We start from the raw sequence: 21683 nt of genomic DNA, 5'->3' as shown, positions 1-21683 counted from the left end.
TCCCACCATAACTCCCCTCCACCCAGTTCCAACCCCACCCTCTGCCCTCACTCCCCACCCACTGTCCTCATCCATAGGTGCACGATTGTTGTCTAATCTCTTCACTCACCCCCACACCCCTTTCTCCACCCCCTCCCCCAAGAATAGTCAGTCCATTCCCTTTCTATGTCCCTGATTCTATTACAATCACCAGTTCATCAGATTATTTATTCACTTGATTTTTAGATTCACTTGTTGATAGATGTGTATTTGTTGTTCATAATTTGTATCTTTACCTTTTTCTTCTTCTTCCTCTTCTTACAGGATACCTTTCAGCATTTCATATAATACTGGTTTGGTGGTGATGAACTCCTTTAGCTTTTTCTTATCTGTGAAGCTCTTTATCTGGCCTTCACTTCTGAATGATAGCTTTGCTGGATAAAGTAGTCTTGGTTGTAGGTTCTTGGTATTCATCACTTTGAATATTTCTTGCCATTCCCTTCTGGCCTGCAAAGTTTCTGTTGAGAAATCAGCTGACAGTCGTATGGGTACTCACTTGTAACTGATTTTCTTTCTCTTGCTACTTTTAGGATTCTCTCTTTGTCTTTTGCTCTTGGCATTTTAATTATGATGTGTCTTGGTGTGGTCCTCTTTGGATTCCTTTTGTTTGGGGTTCTCTGCGCTTCCTGGACTTGGAAGTCTATTCCTTTCACCAGGTAGGGGAAGTTTTCTGTCATTATTTCTTCAAATAGGTTTTCAATATCTTGCTCTCTCTCATCTTCTGGCACCCCTATAATTCGGATGTTGGTACGCTTGAAGCTGTCCCAGAGGCTCCTTACACTATCTTCATATTTTCGGATTCTTTTTTCATTTTGCTTTTCCGGTTGGGTGTTTTTTGCTTCTTCGTATTTCAAATCTTTGACTTGATCCTTGCGACCCTCTGGTCTGCTGTTGGGAGTCTGTATAATATTCTTTATTTCAGTCAGTGTATGCTTAATTTCTAGTTGGTCCTTTATCACAACATCGAGGGTCTCATTAGATTTCTTGAGGATCTCACTACATTTATCGGCGGTCTTACCAGTCTTTTCGAGGGCTTCTAAACAGTTCTTTAAAGACCTTAAAATTGTGGTTTTGAACTCTATATCCAACAGTTTGCTTTCCTCCAGTTCTGTCGTTTGTGTCCTGTTTCTTTGTCTCGGCATTTTTTTATGCTTCACTGTGTCGATAGAGTGCCTTTCTGTGCTAAGTGTCCCAATTACCTGAGGTAGACACTCTTGGTGCACCCCCTTGTGGGCTTTGTGCACAGTCTTGTTGTGGTTAAGCCTTGATTGTTGTAGTTATCACTGTGAGGAATTGACCTCCAGGTCAATTGGCTGTGAGAATCAGCTGTGTCTGCGGTGGGAGAACTTCTGTGCTGGAGACACCCCTCTGGGGCTAGACTTGCTTCGATGGGGCTTTGGTGCTCACTGAGTCTGCCTCCTGAGTGTATCTTTTATGGTTCCACGGAGCTTAAAGCTGGATGGTCCCACTCTGACCTCTGGGCTTCCTGGCTCCTGGATCTCTAGGGAGGTGCTAATCTAGCCTTTGCCTGAGGCTATCCAGCAAAAGCCTCCCTGCAGGGCTTGGGCGGGGCGGGTCCCACGGGATCAACAGGGTGGGGTTAGCAATTATGGCTGCTCTCAGTCTTGCCCTCAGAGGGTCTGCTTCTCAGTGTCCCAGTAGTCGCTGCAAGCCCCACGGAGAGAAAGCTGCCCTAGGGTTCTGAGCGATGCCAGACAGTCCCGCTTCTCCCGTATGAGTCTGGGTCCTTAGAGACTCGCCCGGAACTGGAGCTCAGAGCCTAAGACTCCCTCCCGATTGAAAACAACCGCGCCCTCAGCCTCCAGCCCGCTCCACATGCACTCTGAACCTTAGTATTTTACTTCAGCACTGCGCCTCCTCTGAGCCTCGGTATGCTTTTCTCTTTCCTCCTAGTTGTAGAACATCCACTCAGCCAGCTTTCCTGTGGTTCTGGATGATGTCCGTTCCGTCTTTTAGTTGTATTTTTGAAGTGGTTGTTCGAGGCAGCAAACTCCCGTGTTTACCTATGCCGCCATCTTGGTTTCTCCTCAAAACTTATTTATCTTATATCTTATTTGGATCTTTATTACTTTAACTCCTCAAATAATTACTGTCTTCTTTCTGGTATTCAATAATTGGATTTGCATAAGACTGTTGCAAAGGGCCACACAACATTAGCCAATGACAATGGGGGATGGCAAAGGATATGGAGAGAGGAATGTTCTATAAATGTCTTTAAGTGAGATTGACTATAACTATATTGTCAATGAGAAATAATCAGAATACCTATACATTTGAGGGGAGTAGTAAGTCCACTTACAGGGAACAAGTGGGTTTCTGAAAAGGAAGATTTTACAATGAACTGTAAAATATTGGTGGACTCATAAAACAATAAGTGGAACAAATTATAACTATAAGCTTAATAATACTCCTGAGGATATAGGGGCGGGAGGTGAACACAGTCAAGAACAATATTGTGTGATAACAAAAGACAGAAGTTTGAGATTCTAGGTTTTTAAGATGAAATATTATCAGACTGTTAAATGACTACATATTTGGATTAGTTTCTTCTTGTGATGTTCTCACTATTTTATGTTTGTCATAGATCATATTTTTATTTATTTTTGTCAGGGTAAGTGGGGGAGTTATATTCCCTTTCAGTCAGGGAAGTTGCATTTGATTCTCTAATTTTAAGAATTTTATAGTAAAGATTGAAAGACAATAAGAAAAGATAATCCAGGTGAAGGGAAAAATACATAATATTAGTGGATGACTGGAAGGATTGCAATTGTCTATAGTTTATTATTCACTAGTAGAGGCCCGGTGCATGAAATTTGTGCATGGGTACGGTCCCTAGGCCTGGCCAGCGATCAGGGCGGATCAGGGCCTTCTGGCTGCTGGCCAGGGCCTTCCTTTGTTCCGCACTGCCCCCTGGTGGTCAGCGCACATCATGGTGAGCAATAGAACTCCCTGTCTCCCAATCAAACTCCTGCAGGGACACTTTGCACATTAGCCTTTTATATATAGAGACTAGAGGCCTGATTCACAAAATTCTTGTAAGAGTAGGCTTTTCTTCCCCCGGCTGCCGGCACCAGCTTCCCTCTGGCACCTGGGACCCAGGCTTCAACCGGAAGGTCGTCTGAAAGGACTTCCAGTCTAATTAGTATATGACGCTTTTATTATTATAGATGAGGAGTAAGAGTGAAATTTCAATACAGTAAGGGCCTCTATCTACACCTGGTAGGAGAGTTTAGTCTCCATGGTGATTGCTCTGAGGTTTACAGATTCACTGCAGCTGTGCATTCACCATGAAAACAGATGAAGTGAAAAAGTGTGGTTGGGAGAAATGGAAGGAGATACCTAGCCCCGCAGAACGTTACTAAAATATCACCGATTACTGAAATACATGTGTTAAGTGACATCTTTGTGGAATTGTATTGTCATTAACACCTAATAAGAAACATCTATACACCAGACAGTGTGTCAGAATCACAGGATTTTAAGCTAAATATGGTAGAAACCCTTTGAGATTTTACAACCTAGTGGGGAGACAGCCTAGCACATACATTAAAATTAATTAAGTGCCATAAAAGAAAGATATTAGGAAAGTAATTGTAGTTAAATATTACAGTCTAATCTGACTTTCTGGGTTTGAATTTATTTCTCTTAGGCTCATTTTCTTCATCAGTTTTTTTAAAATTTGAGGCAAATGACTGGACTCCCTCTTAAGTTGTGTATCAAAACCTGTACAATAATAACTTTAGTGCTTGTTACACACAGTAAGTTAGTCATAAGAAAAATTATGAATGAAATGTTATGAGAGCAACATTGTAATATACATGGTATAGGACATGAAAAGTCTCTCTGTTTGAGTGTGTTTGAGTGTGTCTGTGTGTGTTATTTGGGTACGATGTTCCCAAGACCTCTGATTTTAACGTTGTCACACAGATTTAGGCCCCACTTTTGGCTTGATGCTGGTTAGTTTTGACTCTGATGATTCATGAAGTCTCTCTCATTTTTTATCTCCTCATATGTTGTAATTCCCACCTCAAAAGGTTGTGGTGTGAGTTTTAAGAGACTCTCTAAATCAAATATAAATAAATTCATTTATCTCAATTACCCTTGCATAATTTGGGGCATATATATTTTTCATTTTGAATATGTGAAAACCTGTTGACCAATGTTACCTAGTTGTTTCTGTTCAGATCACTGAGATTTCTCAAATTGCACTTTTACTTTGTCCATGACTTAGTTTCTATGTTAAGTTAAAATGATCAAAGTCATATAAATATAGCTGGATCATGTTGGGATAGTATATAGACTCAGAAATGACTTGGTACGTTTCCTGATAGAAATGTTTGGAGTATTTTGATGAGGTTATATTTACCTTAAAGGAACTCTACATATTAAAACCTTTTACAAAACCACTTTGAAGTCCTATTTAGAGCTTTTTAACCCTGGAGAGTGAGGTTTGAATCTTGAAGTAAATGAAGGACTCACTCCAACCTGCGTTGTACCTCTGCATCCCCAAATCCTGTGTTATTTGAGCACTTCATGTCTTGGAATTTCAACCAAAGCCTTATTGATTCTTAGCATAGAATTTTTTTTTTTTTAATATATTTTATTGATTTTTTACAGAGAGGAAGGGAGAGAGATAGAGAGTTAGAAACATCGATGAGAGAGAAACATCGACCAGCTGCCTCCTGCACATCTCCCACTGGGGATATGCCCGCAACCAAGGTACATGCCCTTTGACTGGAATCGAACCCGGGACCCTTCAGTCCACAGGCCGACGCTCTATCCACCGAGCCAAACCGGTTTCGGCAGCATAGAATTTTTAATAAGCTTACTTATCAGCTTTACTGATCCACATCACATTGATTCTGATAACTAGAAAAGGACTGAGCAAAGCTTTTGGAAGTAAGTATATCAATAGCTGGAGAAGTGACCCCATATACAACCAGAGGAGGACATAGTGACTGTAATGTCAACATGGATGTGTATTCTTGCAGATTCCAATCATCTGTGTTCATAGCGCCTACTATGAGTCACTGAGAAAGAATGTCAGCTATCCACTTTCTATGAAGGTAGACATCTATGTATTATTGCATTATGTTGCCATCTAAGAATTTGATGTGGAATGTTCACTTGCCCGGAATACTAAGAAACATTAAAGTATTTAGATGCCTTATGAAGGATTGGATCTTAGAAAGGACAAGAATGAGAGAAGAGGGAACAACAGCAAAGAGCATGAATGAAGCAAAGAAGTAGAACAAAACCAGTGGTCATGAGGCAATGACAAGACCTGAGCAAAGGCTGGAGGCACACTTTGAGGGCCGGGGGTTTCTCAACCTTAGGGCTTATAAACATCATCATCAACTTTAAGGCTTATAAACAAACCTTCGTTGAAGGTTTTGTGTGAATGAGTAATGTTAAAAGTGTTCCCGAAAGATTAATCTGGTGGAGTGGCATGCCAGAAGCCAGAATGGTCCTAGCTGGTTTGGCTCAGTGGATAGAGTATCAGCCTTTGGACTAAAGGGTCCCAGGTTCGATTCTGGTCCAGGACACATGCCCAGGTTGCAGGCTCGATCCCCAGTAGGGGGCATGCAGGAGGCAGCCGATCAATGATTCTCATCATTGATGTGTCTATCTCTTTCCCTCTGCTTTCCTCTCTTAAATCAATAAAAATATATTTTTAAAAAAGAGGCCAGTATGAAAGCTACTTATGAGTTCAGCTAGGTGATGAGAGCCTGGCCTAGCATGCTGAGAGAAATATTAGAAAAGACAGAAAAGTTACTGGGGTGTGTAGAGGGCAAGTCAACAGAATGTGATGATTCACACTCAGTATGTGGTAGATAGGAGGGAGAGGGCAATGACAAGGTAACATTCAAGGATATCACTGTAAAGGAAAACTATTTTAAAGGCAATGGATAGAATTTATGTGGAGGTTTTTCCTTTATTTGACTGTAATTAGTCTGGTTTCTGTTTAAGGTTCACTCATGAATTAATATAATTAACGATAAAATGCTTGGGTATAAATTTTACCCCTTACCAAAACTTAGACAAGTTTGTCTACTTCATTGAATTTCAGTATTTTTCATCTGTAAAAGGGTGATAGATCTATCTCATAGAGTTATTATGAGAAATAAGTGTAGGCATAACACTTTTGGCATCCCTTCTCTAAGTCATATACTAGTACATCAGAGAAAAGCGATCTGTGAATGCTTAACTTGTCTCTGGTTTCAGAAGTCTGTTTGCAGAACAAGAATCTTAATTTATTTGTACATGTTGAATTTCCTTTCACAACAAGGAACTTGTAAACAAGAAGCATGAATCTAAATTTCTGAGGTTATTTTGACTGTGTTTAAAGAAATATTATGTTACTAATCATCATATACTATACATAAGAACTCATGTACTTCTAACTGCTTCTAGGTCAAAGGATTTCAAAGTACACTTTTTCTATGTCCACTTCCAATTTTGAATTATTTTTTAATTAATTTTTTTAATGTTGACACTATTGCAGATGCCTTTCATCCCCCCCACCTTTGCCCACCTCCACCTGCCTCCCCCTCCCCGTCCCTTGGCCCTCACCACACCATTGTCCGTGTCCCTGGGGTTGCTAATTCATCAGTTCTCAGCTTCAGAACATAGATCAAGCAAGTGAATGGTGAAAACACTACTTTTTCCCTGCTCTTTAGGGAAGTGGCAACTAGTTTCAGACTTAGAACAAACTCTTTGGGGCTATTGTGAGAGGACCATTATTTGCCAAAATAGTTGCATTAAATACATGATGATTCAAATGAACATGGGGAGATTGGTTCCCCCAGAGAAAATCTAAGCCAATTTAGCCCATTGATGCCTTAAAAAGGGAACATAATAAGTTATTTTTTTAAAATATATTTTATTGATTTTTTACAGAGAGGAAGGGAGAGAGATAGAGAGTTAGAAACATCGATGAGAGAGAAACTTAGATCAGCTGCCTCTTGCACATCTCCCACTGGGGATGTGCCCACAACCCAGGTACATGCCCTTGACCGGAATCGAACCTGGGACCTTTCAGTCTGCAGGCCAATGCTCTATCCACTGAGCCAAACCGGTTTCGGCAATGAGTTATGTTTTGACAATATTTTTTAAGAAAAAGATTCAAACTGTAATGTTTTTCAACCAAAATGACATTTTTTTTTCTAATCATAAGATAGGAAATACTATATACAGTTCATCTCTTAAAAGGCAGATTTTCTCTCCAAGTGACTGTAGGGATGGATAGTATGATGAGCTACATAGGAAACAGTGATACCTTGGTTCAGAGAGATGTGGATTGTGGTTTTGGAAAGCCACGTTCATTGCTGCCTGGGTGGTGAAAAGAATATAAATATGTATGTGTTAAGCCTGGGAGAACCTGGAAGTGTTTTGAACTTGGCAAAATTAAATTTCACATTGAGATGTTTTATGTTTAGCAAAACTCAAAACATATTTTGAGAATCGCTTTCTCCCTGAAGTTTATACCTCTGGGTATTTTAAGCAATCTTTTTATTTCTGGTTCATTTCCAATATTTTATGAGAGATTGCTGATAACCATGGGACCTTCTTCTTTGAACTTAGAAATTTTGTTTTGCCAATATTAAATTGTATTCCAGTCCAGAAAGCCTGATTTCAGTTTAAAATTGTAATTTGTGCCTTGATGATTGGCCATATATCTTCAGACTCCCAGTATGTTTAATTATATTGAAATGCTTAATTATTCTACCTAATATTGGATATGTAGTTTTACCTTTATTGTTGTGTTTCACTGGACATTTGTTTCTAAAGAGATCAGGACCTAAGCCATTTAGCATGAAGGTTGCCTTTAACTTTTATTTGTTAGGGTGAGGGCATAACCATTTATTTATATATATATATATATATATATATATATATATATATATATATATAAACATTTTTTTAAATATTGCATATATGTTGAATATATTCAAATAGGCTCCAAATTCAGCAATTCTCTCTGTAAGCCAAGTTCTGAGAAAAATATATGGAACTTGAATGGATGAATGAATACAAGTTATGATAGCACAGAGAACCATAAGTTATTTTGTATGTGTGTGTGTGTGTGTGTGTGTGTGTGTGTTTGGAAATGGCCTAACAGAAATGACTCAAAGCCTGTTTTCTCTTCCTATCATACACGTGTGGCATTTTTGAAGTCATGAAAATAAACTATAGAACACAAGGTCAGAATTATTAATCACCCTACTTAGAAGGACCTTTTCATATTAAAATGTTGAAAACTTTAACTGATCTTTGAAGAATTTTGCTTTGTATATTTGATTATCACTAGGGCACATTTTTATTATATAACTAGAGGCCTAGTGCATGAAATTCGTGCACTCTGTGGGGGGGGGGGGGGGTCCCTCAGTCTGGCCTGTGCCCTCTCGCAGCCTGGGAGCCCTCGGCAGTTGGACATCCTTAACGCTGCCGACCACCAGGGGGCAGCTCCTGCATTGAGCATCTGATCCCTGGTGGTCAGTGTGCATCATAGCGACCGGTCCTTCTGCTGTTCAATTTGCATATTAGCCCTTTATTATATAGGAAGTTTATGAGAAAGTGTTATTTCTAGCTAGAGTTTTACTCTATGTAATGTTCTATGTGTAATTTTACAGAATCTACAGTTCTCACAGATTTTCATTCCAAATAACTAAGGGAATTCATTAACATGAAGTACACCATCAAAAAAAGATTCTGAATGTCTCATTACTTTATAAAATGTAAACATTGAACTTTTAGTGAGGATTATAAGGCCATAGAAGACAACTTTTTTGAATAAAAAATTAAAACCTTTTGGTCTCTGCTTTTGCCTATGAATATTTATAATTAATCAGATAATTTTTATATGTATTCACTATTTTTGTTCTTACCAGTAGAGATGCTCTAGTCTAGAAGTCCCATATTTTAAAAACACTGTAAACATTAATGTTTCTTTAAGAAAACTTACTTTCTTTAATTTCTAAATGGCCACTTGGGTTGCTTCCATTTCTTGGCTATTGTAAATAATACTACAATGAACATAGGAGTGCATATGTCTTTTCAGATTAATATATGTATTGGATTTCTTCAGATATATACATACACACACACAAATTTTATATATATATATATTCAGAAGTATAATTGTGGGGTCATAAAGTAGTTCTATTTTTAATTTTTTGAGTAACTTCCATAGTGTTTTCTATAATGGCTGCACCAGTTTGCATTCCCACCAACAGTGCATGGGGATTTCCCATTCTCCACATCCTCTCCAATACTTCTTATTTATTGATTTATTGATGGTAGCCATTCTGACAGGTGTGAGGTGATATCTCATTGTGGCTTTAATTTGCATTTCTCTGATGATTAGTGGCGTTGAGCATCTTTTCATATGTCTGTTGGCCATCTGTATGTCCTCTTTGGAGATGTGCCTATTCAGGTACTCTGCACATTTTTTAAAATTGGACATTTCCATTTTTCAACAAAGTATATAATGTCTATCTGACAGTACAGGTAACATCCTTGCTTCTGCAAATCTAAAAAGAAAGGAACCACCTATTCCTTCACATCTCACATGACACCTTCATGCGGTTGAGTCACCAACATGACCTCAAATTGAAATTTTTAGCCAGGCAGCACTTCCGACTTAATATCTAACTTTGACAAATGACTAAAGTCAGTGATAATAAACTGCTATAACAATACAATAAGTAGTAAGGAATAGTTAGCTTTAAGAAGTAAATTCTATGAGCAGGCTAGTAGTATGAATCAATATCCTAGAGTTTTCCAAGGCTCAAAGAGGGTAATGGTGATGAGGGTACTTTGTTAATAGTAAGCACCACACGTTTGATATTACTATAACTTACTGACACTTTATGGAACTTTAAAAGTTTAAAATGTTGAAAATAATTTTGACTAGGGACATGTCACAGATATTTCCATTTTTTGCTCGTTTTGGTGTGAATAAAGTTCCTTTAATTATCCTCTCAATTGTTTAAGGTCTCTAGGACTATGAAGAGAAGAAATAGAAATCAGTATGTGGAGTCAAGTTTTTAGAATGTCGGTGCATTTTTAAATTTCGTAAAGTTTATTTCGCTGAGCACATGTTGTTTTGTGGGTTGTACAGTGGGAGATATTAACCGAAGTAAAAGGACTCCAGCTTCTGACTTGGGCCCAAGAGGAAATGTTTTACAATGATGAATAATAACCAGAAAGGTTGGAATGCAGCATTTTCTCTCTTAACCTATCATAATAGTAGACCAAATGAAAGTGGAAAAAAAGTGGGAGAAAAGATTATTCTGTTTGTGTGTGGGGGAGACCAGCCAGTGGGCAAAATATAGCTTAGAAAATAGAAAGTAGTAAATACCCATGAACAGTTTTACTTGCCGAAAGACATCAAGATTTACTCCAAGAGCTAGTGTCAATATTTAGAAAATAAACAGGCTTAATGTAAAAAGAAGTATCAGGGTTGATTCCTACACTGGCCACAAATGCAAATAATAATGGGGCTAAAGGGAAGAAGAAAACAAGTGTTTGCTCTGTCATTACAAGATGTACAACCTGGGAAATATAAACCAAATTTGCTAGTGGTTGATTATAGTATATTCATTATTTGCACAGTATGAGGAAGGCAGTTTTTAAAAACGTATGAACTACCAATATTTCATTTAACTAAAGCTTGCAACAAAATATTAGGGTGAATCAAAATTTTTCAATATTTATTTATACAGTTCTTGATCAAAATTCTTTTCTGTCAGTGTTTTCTCTTTTGAGACAAAGAGTTCAAAATGAATATTTGTGGTATGGGTGATATTTTAAAAATGTCCTGAGAAATCCAATCCACGGGCATTGTGGGCTATAAAGGCAGATTGATATGGTATTTCAATGGATCTTTTGTTATGGGAAAATTTTGGTTTTCTGACTTAAAAAAGAAAGATATGTTTATTTGAAAACTTAACATTTAATCATATTCATAGTGCAAAATTGCTTTTGAAACAGAAAAAAAGATTTAAAAAGACAACTTGCTGCTTAAGTGTTCTGTGTTCAGAATCTATTGGTCAATTTAGATTAATCTTGAAACTCTTCCATATCATGAAAAATAACTTTATTATCAAATACCGCCATATTCTGGAGGAATATTTCTTGCTCTAGCGTGGTATATGTGTATATGCATGTTTATTTGTTTTTGTATTTCAAATCAAACATTTGCTTTTGTATTGAGATTATATTTTATTTCGTGTTCAGGAAAGAATTAAAGAAGACTGTGTTTAACTCTTGCAGCAGTTCTGTTCTCCTCTAAATTTGGAGAATGTTTGGACAGTTTACTTATTTATTTATTTTAATAACCAGCGATCCAAACAGTCTATTGCACCACACCCCCACCCCCACTCCAAAAAAAATCTGCTTTGGTAGATAAAGGCATCTTGTTTTAAAGTGGCCACATAAGAGTCATGTTACTCAGAAGCACCTTTTAATTCAGTTTATGAGGGAAAGGTTGCGCATCTTACTGAGCTCATCATTTGTAGCTAACTGCATGCACACTCTTTAATTGTAGTTTAGATGAATTTGTTCAGTTTGTGATAGTATATGGTAGAAGTGAAAATGCAGGTCTTGAAAAAAAAGTATAAATTATTTAAATAAAACACTGCATGGGATGCTTTCTTAATGAAAGAAAAGAACACTGAAATAATTGGATTGCAAATATTTTTTTATTATTAGAAATTTAAGAAGGGAATGTGCTAGATGGAAAACATTCTTACCCTTATTTTTTGGAAGAGTATTTCTTAGAGTCTATATAAGAATGTATCTTTCTTTATTTTTGTATTGTATCAAGAGCTTTTAAAATTTTAGATAATTGTTTCTTGGAACTTAAGTTAACTTTCACATGTGTCATCATGGAAGAAAAAAATTAGTGTGCGCATATGAAATGACACCAGAAAATTATTTTCTTTTTTAAGTAGTGAAACATTGTCTTCAAAATGTATATATTAGAAGTTTTGCTAGATCTTACTTTTCCTTGGGAATTTTCTTAGAGGTTGTCAATCATGTAAAAAATATTTGACTTTTGAGCCTTCACTGTTGCTCTTGTCTGAGGAAATTTTCAGGAGGCCTTTCCTGGAGACTGGAGCAGGCCTTCACATGACATAATGTTTCCTCCCTAAATCCAATATCAATAAAAGCAGAAAGTTCAAGATCTATATGGAAAAAAGTGTAATAAGAAAGTGCTCTCGGCTATTGTTGAGTCTTTGAACTATCTCTCCAAATCCCATAAATCTCGTGATATCTGATCTGTTTAGTTCAGTCATGCATTTTCTGAGCATATCAGTCTGGGGCTTCAAGAAAAGGGGACACATTTCCCATAACTACACTTACTATATACTACTGAAATAACAACGAAAGGCAGCTGCCTTTTAATTGTTTTTTATTAAACAATTAATCCATTTTAGATTGAAAAAATTTGAAATACTCCTTCTTTGGAATGGTTGAATATCTAGTATTTTAGGTCTTAAGATAAATTTGTGAAGTATGTAGCATGGCTAGCCTCCTTTTTGCTGTACACAACGTATCCCCCATTCCGTGGCATTTTCTTATTTACATTTTCTTTGTGCCTTAGGACACACATTGAGGTCCTACTTTCTGTCAGGCCCTCTGGCAGTGAGGGTTACTGGTGAGCAGCACATGCTTCCTGCGGTCAGTGTTTTTAAATTGAGTCTGAGGAATCAGATGGTTGAAAACATATTATGAAAGCCCGTGTGTTGCTTTATTTCTGAGAGAAGTGCAGGCAGGACATGGAAACGATGAGACACCTAATGGTTAGTTGGGAACACCAGGTTGCCGGGAGGGCTTTCTGTAGCTGCTGCCTAGGAGGCTCTTAGCCACTTGTCTATTAGAGTTGCTCTCAAGCAGTAATCAGCTATCAGATGTCTTAGCATTCATTCAAGTAAATATATTCATCTTCTTGAGTGTATTTAGTTTGCAAGTATTTTCTCCTGAGTCGACTGAAAAGCTCTGCTTTTGACAACAGTAGTGGTTCTTTACTTTGTGTGATCCACCGGTGACCTTTCCCCTGCGAAACATGTGGTGACTGTGTTTATAAACGCATGCATATTTTTTGCAGACAGCTTTTAGGAAATCACAGATTGGAAGCCTCCTTGAAGCTGGTCCCTGGACCCCAGCTTCAAAACTGAAGGGCTGAGGATCACTGGGGGATCAGGAAGTGAGTGGAACAGACACGGTGTGAAGTTAGGGTATAGGGAACCACAATGTTGGACTACGTATTCTCACATTAGGGTATAGGGAACCACAATGTTGCACTACTTATTCTCACAAACACTCTTTTCTAAAATGTGTTTATTTTGTCTTTCTTGGTCTCCGATTAAAAATTTTTTTGTAGTACGATGAATGCAAATAGTCTTCAGGAGAAAAACAAAACCTGTGGTTTTCCATGTAGTTTAAAAATCGTTCTTTTTGACATTTTATTTTGAATTACTGGTTAGCTCTCAACCCATTTTGACCATAGGAATCCAAGCAGAATTCCAGATAGGAAATATTATAATTGCACTTGGGCCCTTCCCTAGTATTGTCATCTATAACCGGTTTCCTATATTGCTTCAAGTTCTGCTATCACTAGCCTCAAATCACTATGTTAAATGGAGCACAGGAGTGATAATTCATAGTTTTAAAACTTTCTCTCTAGTTTTGTTTTTTAATGCAAAATAAATAGAAAATACCCCGTAGAAAGAAAAACAGAAAACTCCAAAGTGTACTTGAGAATTACAAATATTTTGGAGCTAAATAACAAATATATATTAGATTATAATGCAAATTCTAAATCCACATTAATATAAATTGTCTTGATCCAGTATGCTATACCAATGATAAGTAAAATATTTTAGCATGATGAAATAGGACAACTTAAGGAAAACTTTAAACGTGTGAAATATAAAGAAAGAAATTGTGCATTTTAATCTATGTGATAGCTGCCCGGGCTGGGTGGCTCAGTTGGTTAGAGCATTGTCCCGATATGCCAAGGTTGCAGGTCTGATCCCAGTCAGGACACATACAAGAACCAGCAATGAATGCATAAATAAGTGGAACAACAAATTGGGGTTTCTTTCCCTTTCTTCCTTCCTTCCTTCCTTCCTTCCTTCCTTCCTTCCTTCCTTCCTTCCTTCCTTCCTCTCCTTTCCTCTTGCTCTCTCAAATCAATAAATATTTAAAAAATTTGTATTAGATTGAAAATTCCAACATGTCTATTTTTTTCTATTGATCATATCAAATTTTAAAGATCGATAAGACTTACAGGCTATCAAGTTTACACGTAAATGAATTGGCTTAGTCACTCACTACTACTTGTTTTCAAAGAAATATTTGGTTTTCTCCTGAAGCAATTTTTGGCATATTGAGAACCACCTAACTCTTCTGAAGCTATTAGTTCGGAAAAAATGACAAATAAAAAATGAACTTATGTGCGCCAGAAAAGTTTTGTCTCCTCTTAAGAATTGTCTGGCCTTGTGCCTTTTCGTCTCCCCAGAAGTAATGTTTTTGCTTCTGTGAAGTATTGTATCCTTGGATTGCTGATCTCTGTTTGATATAATCCATCAAGACATGAATCCTATTGCACGTGAAAAGTCATTACAAGAAAATAAAAATCTAAAACACATTTGAGTTTTATTTTACCATACTACTTTTATTATATAAATGTCGTACTGACAAACTGTGTTTTGTTTGGTTGAATGCCTCAGCTTTCAAGTCAACCAGCTGATTCAGAAGAAAGGAAAAGTTTATTCTTGCAGGAAAAAAAATACTAATAATATAGATGATGATAATTATAATTATTTGTACTAATGGGAGCTTGTTAAAAATGTAGGGTTTGAGGCCTCTCTCCAAACCAGCTAAATCAGAGCTTTCATTTTAACCAAGTCTACTGTGATTCCTATGCAAATTGATGCTAGAGAAGTATTAGTGTCTCTAGCTGCCCCCTCCCCCAGCACTAAGAAAGCAAGCCAGGCTGAGAGTCACTGCCAGTCAATTGCCCACACATGTGATGAAAGATTTAAATAATTACCAAATTTGGATTTACTTTAAAGTAGTGTGAAATCTTGAAGAAGAAAAAAGAGAATACAAAATTTATTTTTATGAAAACTAACAAGCCTTTTATATAATAACAAAATATTTTATTTAGGCAGGCCACTATTTCCTGGGATGTCTGGCTTTAGGGGAAGTGGAACATCAGAGGTTTCTGTTGCCTGTGAGTGAAACTGATTAGAATCTGGATTCAATTTTAGGTATCAGGAGCAACCGCTTAGCCAGGCTATAAACTGTTTTACAGACTTTTCATTACTTTGTTTCTATGATGGTAAAGGATAGGAAACATCTCTTTACTTCTATAGGCTGCCATTCCATTGACATGAGAGCAGGAGAGATGGGTTAACGAGAGAATTCTAATTCTAATAAAAATGTTTCTGTATGTTGCACTGATAAACTACATTGAACTAATTTTTATTTTCTTCCTTTCTGGATTTGCACATAAACCTAATCCCTTATCACATATCAGTATTTTTATGAGGGAACTAAACTGGGTAAATAATTTTATATGTTAAACCTTTGATCAAAGCCTAACGCATTGTATAACTTTCAGGATTAAAGTTTAAATTTCACAAAATAACTAATTTTATTAGCTAGCATTTTATAGCTAAAATTCATAAGTATTACGGTTTGAATCCAGTAAAGGACAGTGATTTGAAAAGCATGGATTTTGTCACTTCCTAAATTTTTCATGTGTTGCCTTACTTTTGGTTTTGCAGAAGAAAAATCTAAAGCAAAATTTTAAAAAGAAAAATTTGTAAACTTGTATCAAAAAACAAGTATCCTAGAACTTTCAAGGCATTTGTCCATATTTTACTATCTCATGATTAATTTATTATTTCTCTTAAGTTTGTGGTTTCCTAAAGTTATTATATGTTGATTTCTGATAGTACTTAGTGATTGGTTAATTTTGGACTCAAATAAATAAGGAGGCTTATGCAGATTTTTTAATGAGCCTTGTTTGCATTGATTTTGCTTTTAAATATTTCACACTTTAATTGAACTTTTCTCTTTTTTTTTTAGCTGTGTTTTGGGGTGATATTGCCTTAGATGATGAAGACTTAAATATCTTTCAAATTGATAGAACAATTGACCTTACACAGAACCCCTTTGGTAAACTTGGACATACCACAGGTATGGTTGTATTGGTTTCAATTTGCATTAATTTAGAAGAGAATATACTCTTTAAATGCTATAATGTCTCTCTGAACAACTTTGATTTCCTGGACACAAATGAGCCTATTTAGAAATTAAAGATTTGCTCATAGTTTTTATTTCATTAGTTAATTTATTTAACCAACAGGTTGAGGTATTTAAGTGCTTTGGAGATATTAACTCTTTGAATCCTCCTAAGAACCCCAAGAGGGTAGATACTAAAGTAATTGTGATTTACAAATGTGGAGATTGAGGTTTAGAAGGTTATATAGTTTGCTTATTGTCACACAGCCAAGAAGTGTCTGAGTCAGGACCAAAATTCAATTCCGAGGAAGGCCAAATTTCACTCTTGAGCATTATATTCAGTTGCCTCCCATTTCCAGTTGCAAATATTGAGTTGCAAACTGTAAAGTATTCATAGAGTAATTATACACAGACTTAGTTAGATTCATCTATCTTTTAATATAATTTTTATGAAAACCCGGAAGACAATTTTAATTATAGTTGTTTGACATGCTTGAATTGTGCCTATATGAGACTTGTAATATTTAAAAGGTTGTTTGAGTTCTCATTTTAAAATATTTTCATTAAAACTTGAAAATTGTTCATATTATCTTGATATGATTTTTATTCTGTATTATATTTTGGAGGACATTTGCAACTTTAAAAATTCTTTTTGTAGCTATAACTAAAAAATTCACTCAATGTAGTGCTTTTTGATCTCATTGAATCTCCCCTCAAACCCAGTACTATTTTTATTTTCTTCTGTTCTATGGAAAATAAAATATATAGTTTATTTGTGGTATCCAGCAGACAAAAACTTGGCTTAAGACTTTTTACTGTGAATTAATATCTCTGTCCAATTTGATTTTTTTGCACCTTTTGATTATGCCAAATTTGGAAAAGTTGATAGGATAGTGTAAGAGGCACCACCACAATGGTATTCCCACTTAAAGATGCAATAATTGTTACATTTTTCATATTTGATCTGTGTGTATGTGCATGTATACATGCATAAGCATGCATAAAACATTTTGAAATTAATTGCAAACTACTTAGCATTTTTATATTAAGTAGATTAGCGTTCACTTCTTGAAAATAAAGATATTATCGTATATAATCAAAATACCACTATCACATATAAGAAATTTATATCATAACATAACTTACAGATTTATTTAAAATGATAATACATAGTACTTTAAGAATTGTATGCTCTAACCTTTGTTATGTGTAGGTTCTGAAACATATCCCAAACATAGGAGGAACACTACATTGCAGTGTGCTCACATATAGTACATTCCTGTAGGACACTTGTATTGACAACTCTCCAGTTGCTATCTCACACTTAACCGGGCCACAGAGACAATGGATTTGGACAAGAGAGCAGTGAAACAACTCAGCAAATCCTTGATTTATCATGTTACATTTCATTTCTTACATAAATTTTTGTTAGCTTCAACTTTGGTCAGGTCATTTCTTTAACCCATTGTCTCTCTTCATATTGGGAGAATTCATTTTCTGTGATTTAAAAAATGGTAATACTATTTAATTTTGTCATTTCATTTATAGTTAAGCTCTGAAATAGTAATAGTTGGAAGGAAACATTATTTTAGGTAAATAGCATAAAACAGGTTATACTCTCAATCATAAAAATACACATTCTAAATGAATATGTGAAAGGTACGTGTTTGAAAGTAGTTTGCATTATTCGGTTACATTTCAATGTAAAAGTATTCTGTTTTATTTTTTACTTTATCTTTTTCCTTTCTTTTTAGCTTGTTTTGAATTGATTCTATTTCTTATTGCCTAATTTCAAAATATATGGTCTTTCCCACAAATATTTATTTAGTTTGAATATTTTCATTTTGTTTTTGGAATATGTGAGAAATAACCACCTATTTCATTCATTTTCTTTTTTTTCTATTCCAGTGAACTATCTAGATAGAATTTTATTTCAATGCCTATAAAAATTATTCAAAAATCTGAAATATAAGAACATTATTCACTTTGATAGCCTTGAAAAATTTTATTTGTCAAGTCTATAATTACTGTAATCCTAATTACCTTAATACTAAGACATTTATTTCTCACAATCTGTTTCAGTCCTATAGAATATGAAACATAATTGTTACATAATGGTCACTTTAAACATATAGATGCCATCCTTTAAAAATGTTTCTTCTAACTGTTTAGGAATGAGCATGTTTAAGTATTATCTCATCTCTCTAAAATGTTCAATGAAAAAAATTTCAAACATTTTTCTCAAGGGGCACAGCAAAAATGTGACCATGTAATGCAGATAATTAAACAGAATCTTAGACTGTGAACAAGCACTCTAACATGTTTACCTTATAAGGACCTAATTGATTTTTGATAAGGTGCTTATATGATAATAATTTTTATTATTTTATTAGCTTCAATCTAGGTCATTAAGTTACAGTGTTAATTTCAAAGGGGGAAAAACAGATATTGAGAGGTAAGAGTTCAAAGTCCAGATTGCTGTTTTTATGAATTTCTGTTTCTCTTTCACTGTTTTAGCCCAAAGAGACTCATGAGTTCGTGGTATGAGTCCGTTTGCACTTGTTCTGATATCATTCGTGATCATATTGGTTGTTTGCTCAATGATACCTCTTTTTAATTTGTCTATTAAAAATTCAAGAAGGGAAACTAGGTGGTAAAGTTGAGAGAGCATTTTTATTAAAACCCTAGAATAAGAGGACTTGACTTTCATAAAATATCTGTTTTCTGACTTCTGACAGGAATCTACCTATTCTAGTCTTTGTTGTTAAAATTGCAAGAAAACATATTTCCTTTTTTTGACCCTTACTTCTGCCTTTTAAGTTACAAAACTACATCTATTTTTGTAAATTTGATCATAACTTGGGAACAAAATTCACTCTCTCCATTTTCTCTACTGTTTTTATTTCCATTTGCTGATTTGGCGTCTGAAAATGTTCAGTTTGCATTGGGGAAATAGCTAGAATGCAGTCAACAGGGCAGAATAACTTGCTGTCATCCCATGTGATGTCATTGCCACAGTGAAGAAAAATGTTTCAAATTACCAATAGATGACTCAATTTCCGTGATGTCCAAATAAAGTCATGGAGAGTGCTCTCTGGATCTCCCCTCACGGCCTTAGTTTTAGTTACCAAGACTTGCTAATGTATAATTGTTCTCCTCTTCTAAGATATATGGATATTCATGACTTTAACTTTCTAAGACCACATTAAAAAAAGATGTCAAAAGAGAAATTAATGTAGCCTATTACTATTGTTTATTTACAAGAACTTCAAAATACAGTGTTTGATTTAACTATTTTATTTTTATTTTTAAGGTGGATATGGAGACCATGGTATGTCAAAGAAACGAGGGGCCCTCTACCAACTTATAGACAGGATAAGAAGAATTGGCTCTGGTATATCAATGTTTAAAGTTGCAGACGCTTGACTTGATGTACAGTAAATATTATACTCATAGCAGTTCAGTTTGCCATTATGATGCAAAGTATGTGAAGGATATATGCTAAGAAAGAGTCCCTTATTTTTATTGTTAGTTGATATTTGATGTAAGTCCTTTAGAACTTAATGGGGGACAATTGCAATGTTTTGTTAACTTATTTTCAGCTTCTCCTTATTTAAAAATGCATTAGATATTTATATTATTGTTAATATGTATTTCTAGTAAATGGAGTATCACACCAAGGTGTTTTATTAACCATGGAACTACATCAGTTTTAATCAAATGAAAAATATCATGGCTGCTTGAAATAAAATTCACTTAAATTGACAAACATTTATTAGATTTAAAGAGTAGCTGAATTTTTTTTGACCCTTCCAAAAACACATATAGAAAAACATTTAGAAAAACTGCCCCCTGGATTCATAATTAGTTAATATTTATAGTAATCAATTTATGAGCCCCTATTTGTAGATTTGAGTTGGGTTGTTTTTTTTTTTAAAGAATGTTCAAATTTCATATTCTAACCCAGCTGTGGGCAAACTACGGCCCGCGGGCCGGATCCGGGAAATGAATAAAACTAAAAAAAAAAAAAGACCGTACCCTTTTATGTAATGATGTTTACTTTGAATTTATATTAGTTCACACAAACACTCCATCCATGCTTTTGTTCCGGCCCTCCAGTCCAGTTTAAGAACCCATTGTGGCCCTCGAGTCAAAAAGTTTGCCCACCCCTGTTCTAACCCCTTAAATTATTGGTTTAATTTTTCCAAGCAAAGATGATTTGCTCCAGGGTATTAAAAAGACATGCTGTACACCTGAAACTAAAACAAAATAATATTGAATGTAAACTATAATTGGAAAATAAAATTTAAAAAATACATTAGGGACGTGGCATAGGGCATATAGTCAATATTTATTGAGTCTGAGGTGTCTACTGGCCATAGGATATTTGTGTTGGCAGTGATAGATGAATAAGAAAAAATAATTCTGCAAATTTAGTAGCAAACATTTATGAAAGGCCACCAAGACACGTTAATGACTACAGATTTGAAAGATGCTCCAGGATCAACTGCATTTTATGTTGACCTGTTCACTGTGCACTGATGTTGCTGTGTACCTGGGTATGAGTCCACGGGAAATTGGGATGGAGCTAGCCATTGTCCCAGGAGGCAGAGCCCTTATGTGTCTTAATGTTATTTCCTTCACTTTCTCTATAATGTAATATTCATAATTTTAATCTGTCCTATAGAATATCAATGCTAAAAAATGATTAAGGATTTAGCAGGAATAAGAATAGTTTTGATTATCATAGAACTCTTTGAACAATGTCTTTTATTTTGGTGGTGAATTTCCTAGTGGTCTAGTAAAGTAGAATACTTACATAAAATAATTTTTCTGAGGCCTGCAAAGTTTGCCCGACTTCTACCCACTGTAGGCTATTGTATAAAAATTCGTTAGAATCTGCTCATAGAGCATTAAGAAATAGACTTAATGTGATACACTTAAAATCTTTTAATACTTTCTTCAAGTACATAGCATACACGAAGCTTGTCTTTAGTGCATGACTTCACGCATACTAGTACTTATACAAATATGTAAATAAGACATTTTAACTTTTGTCCTTTAAGGGGTAAATGACTCCCTGCCCGAGGACTTGTTTCACAGAATCTTTTAAATGTCACTGCAGGCTTGGAGCAAAACAACACAGTTAAGGAAAAAGTACCTCTAAAATTCTCAGGGCAAAATGAGAAAAATCGAGTTCCGAGAGCTGCTACATCAAGAACAGACAGAATATGGCCCGGAGGTGTTATTCCTTATGTTATAGGAGGCAACTTCACTGGTAAGATACTTCCCCCACATGTCTATTGTGATAAAGAAGTAATAATTATCATACAGATAAAGGGGACATTTTTATAGAATAT

The 21683-nt window shown here is 35.5% G+C and overlaps 1 protein-coding gene across 1 annotated transcript in view; it reads left to right on the top strand.

Moving 5' to 3' along the window:
- The window catches only part of TLL1 (tolloid like 1), a 164925-nt gene that overhangs the window by 61975 nt on the left and 81267 nt on the right, over positions 1-21683 (top strand). The window contains exons 2-4 of the mRNA XM_070415358.1: positions 16168-16278; positions 19637-19717; positions 21449-21601. Coding sequence (XP_070271459.1) covers positions 16168-16278; positions 19637-19717; positions 21449-21601 — 345 coding nt within the window. The remainder of the gene's footprint in view (positions 1-16167; positions 16279-19636; positions 19718-21448; positions 21602-21683) is intronic.

The sequence above is a fragment of the Myotis yumanensis genome, unplaced genomic scaffold (genome assembly GCF_028538775.1).
Source record: "Myotis yumanensis isolate MYYU_CA2020_CCGP unplaced genomic scaffold, mMyoYum1.0.hap1 SCAF_5, whole genome shotgun sequence".
Classification (NCBI taxonomy): Eukaryota; Metazoa; Chordata; class Mammalia; order Chiroptera; family Vespertilionidae; genus Myotis; species Myotis yumanensis.
The sequence above is the reverse complement of the archived record's forward strand: the minus strand, read 5'-3'. Positions and strand labels throughout refer to the sequence as shown.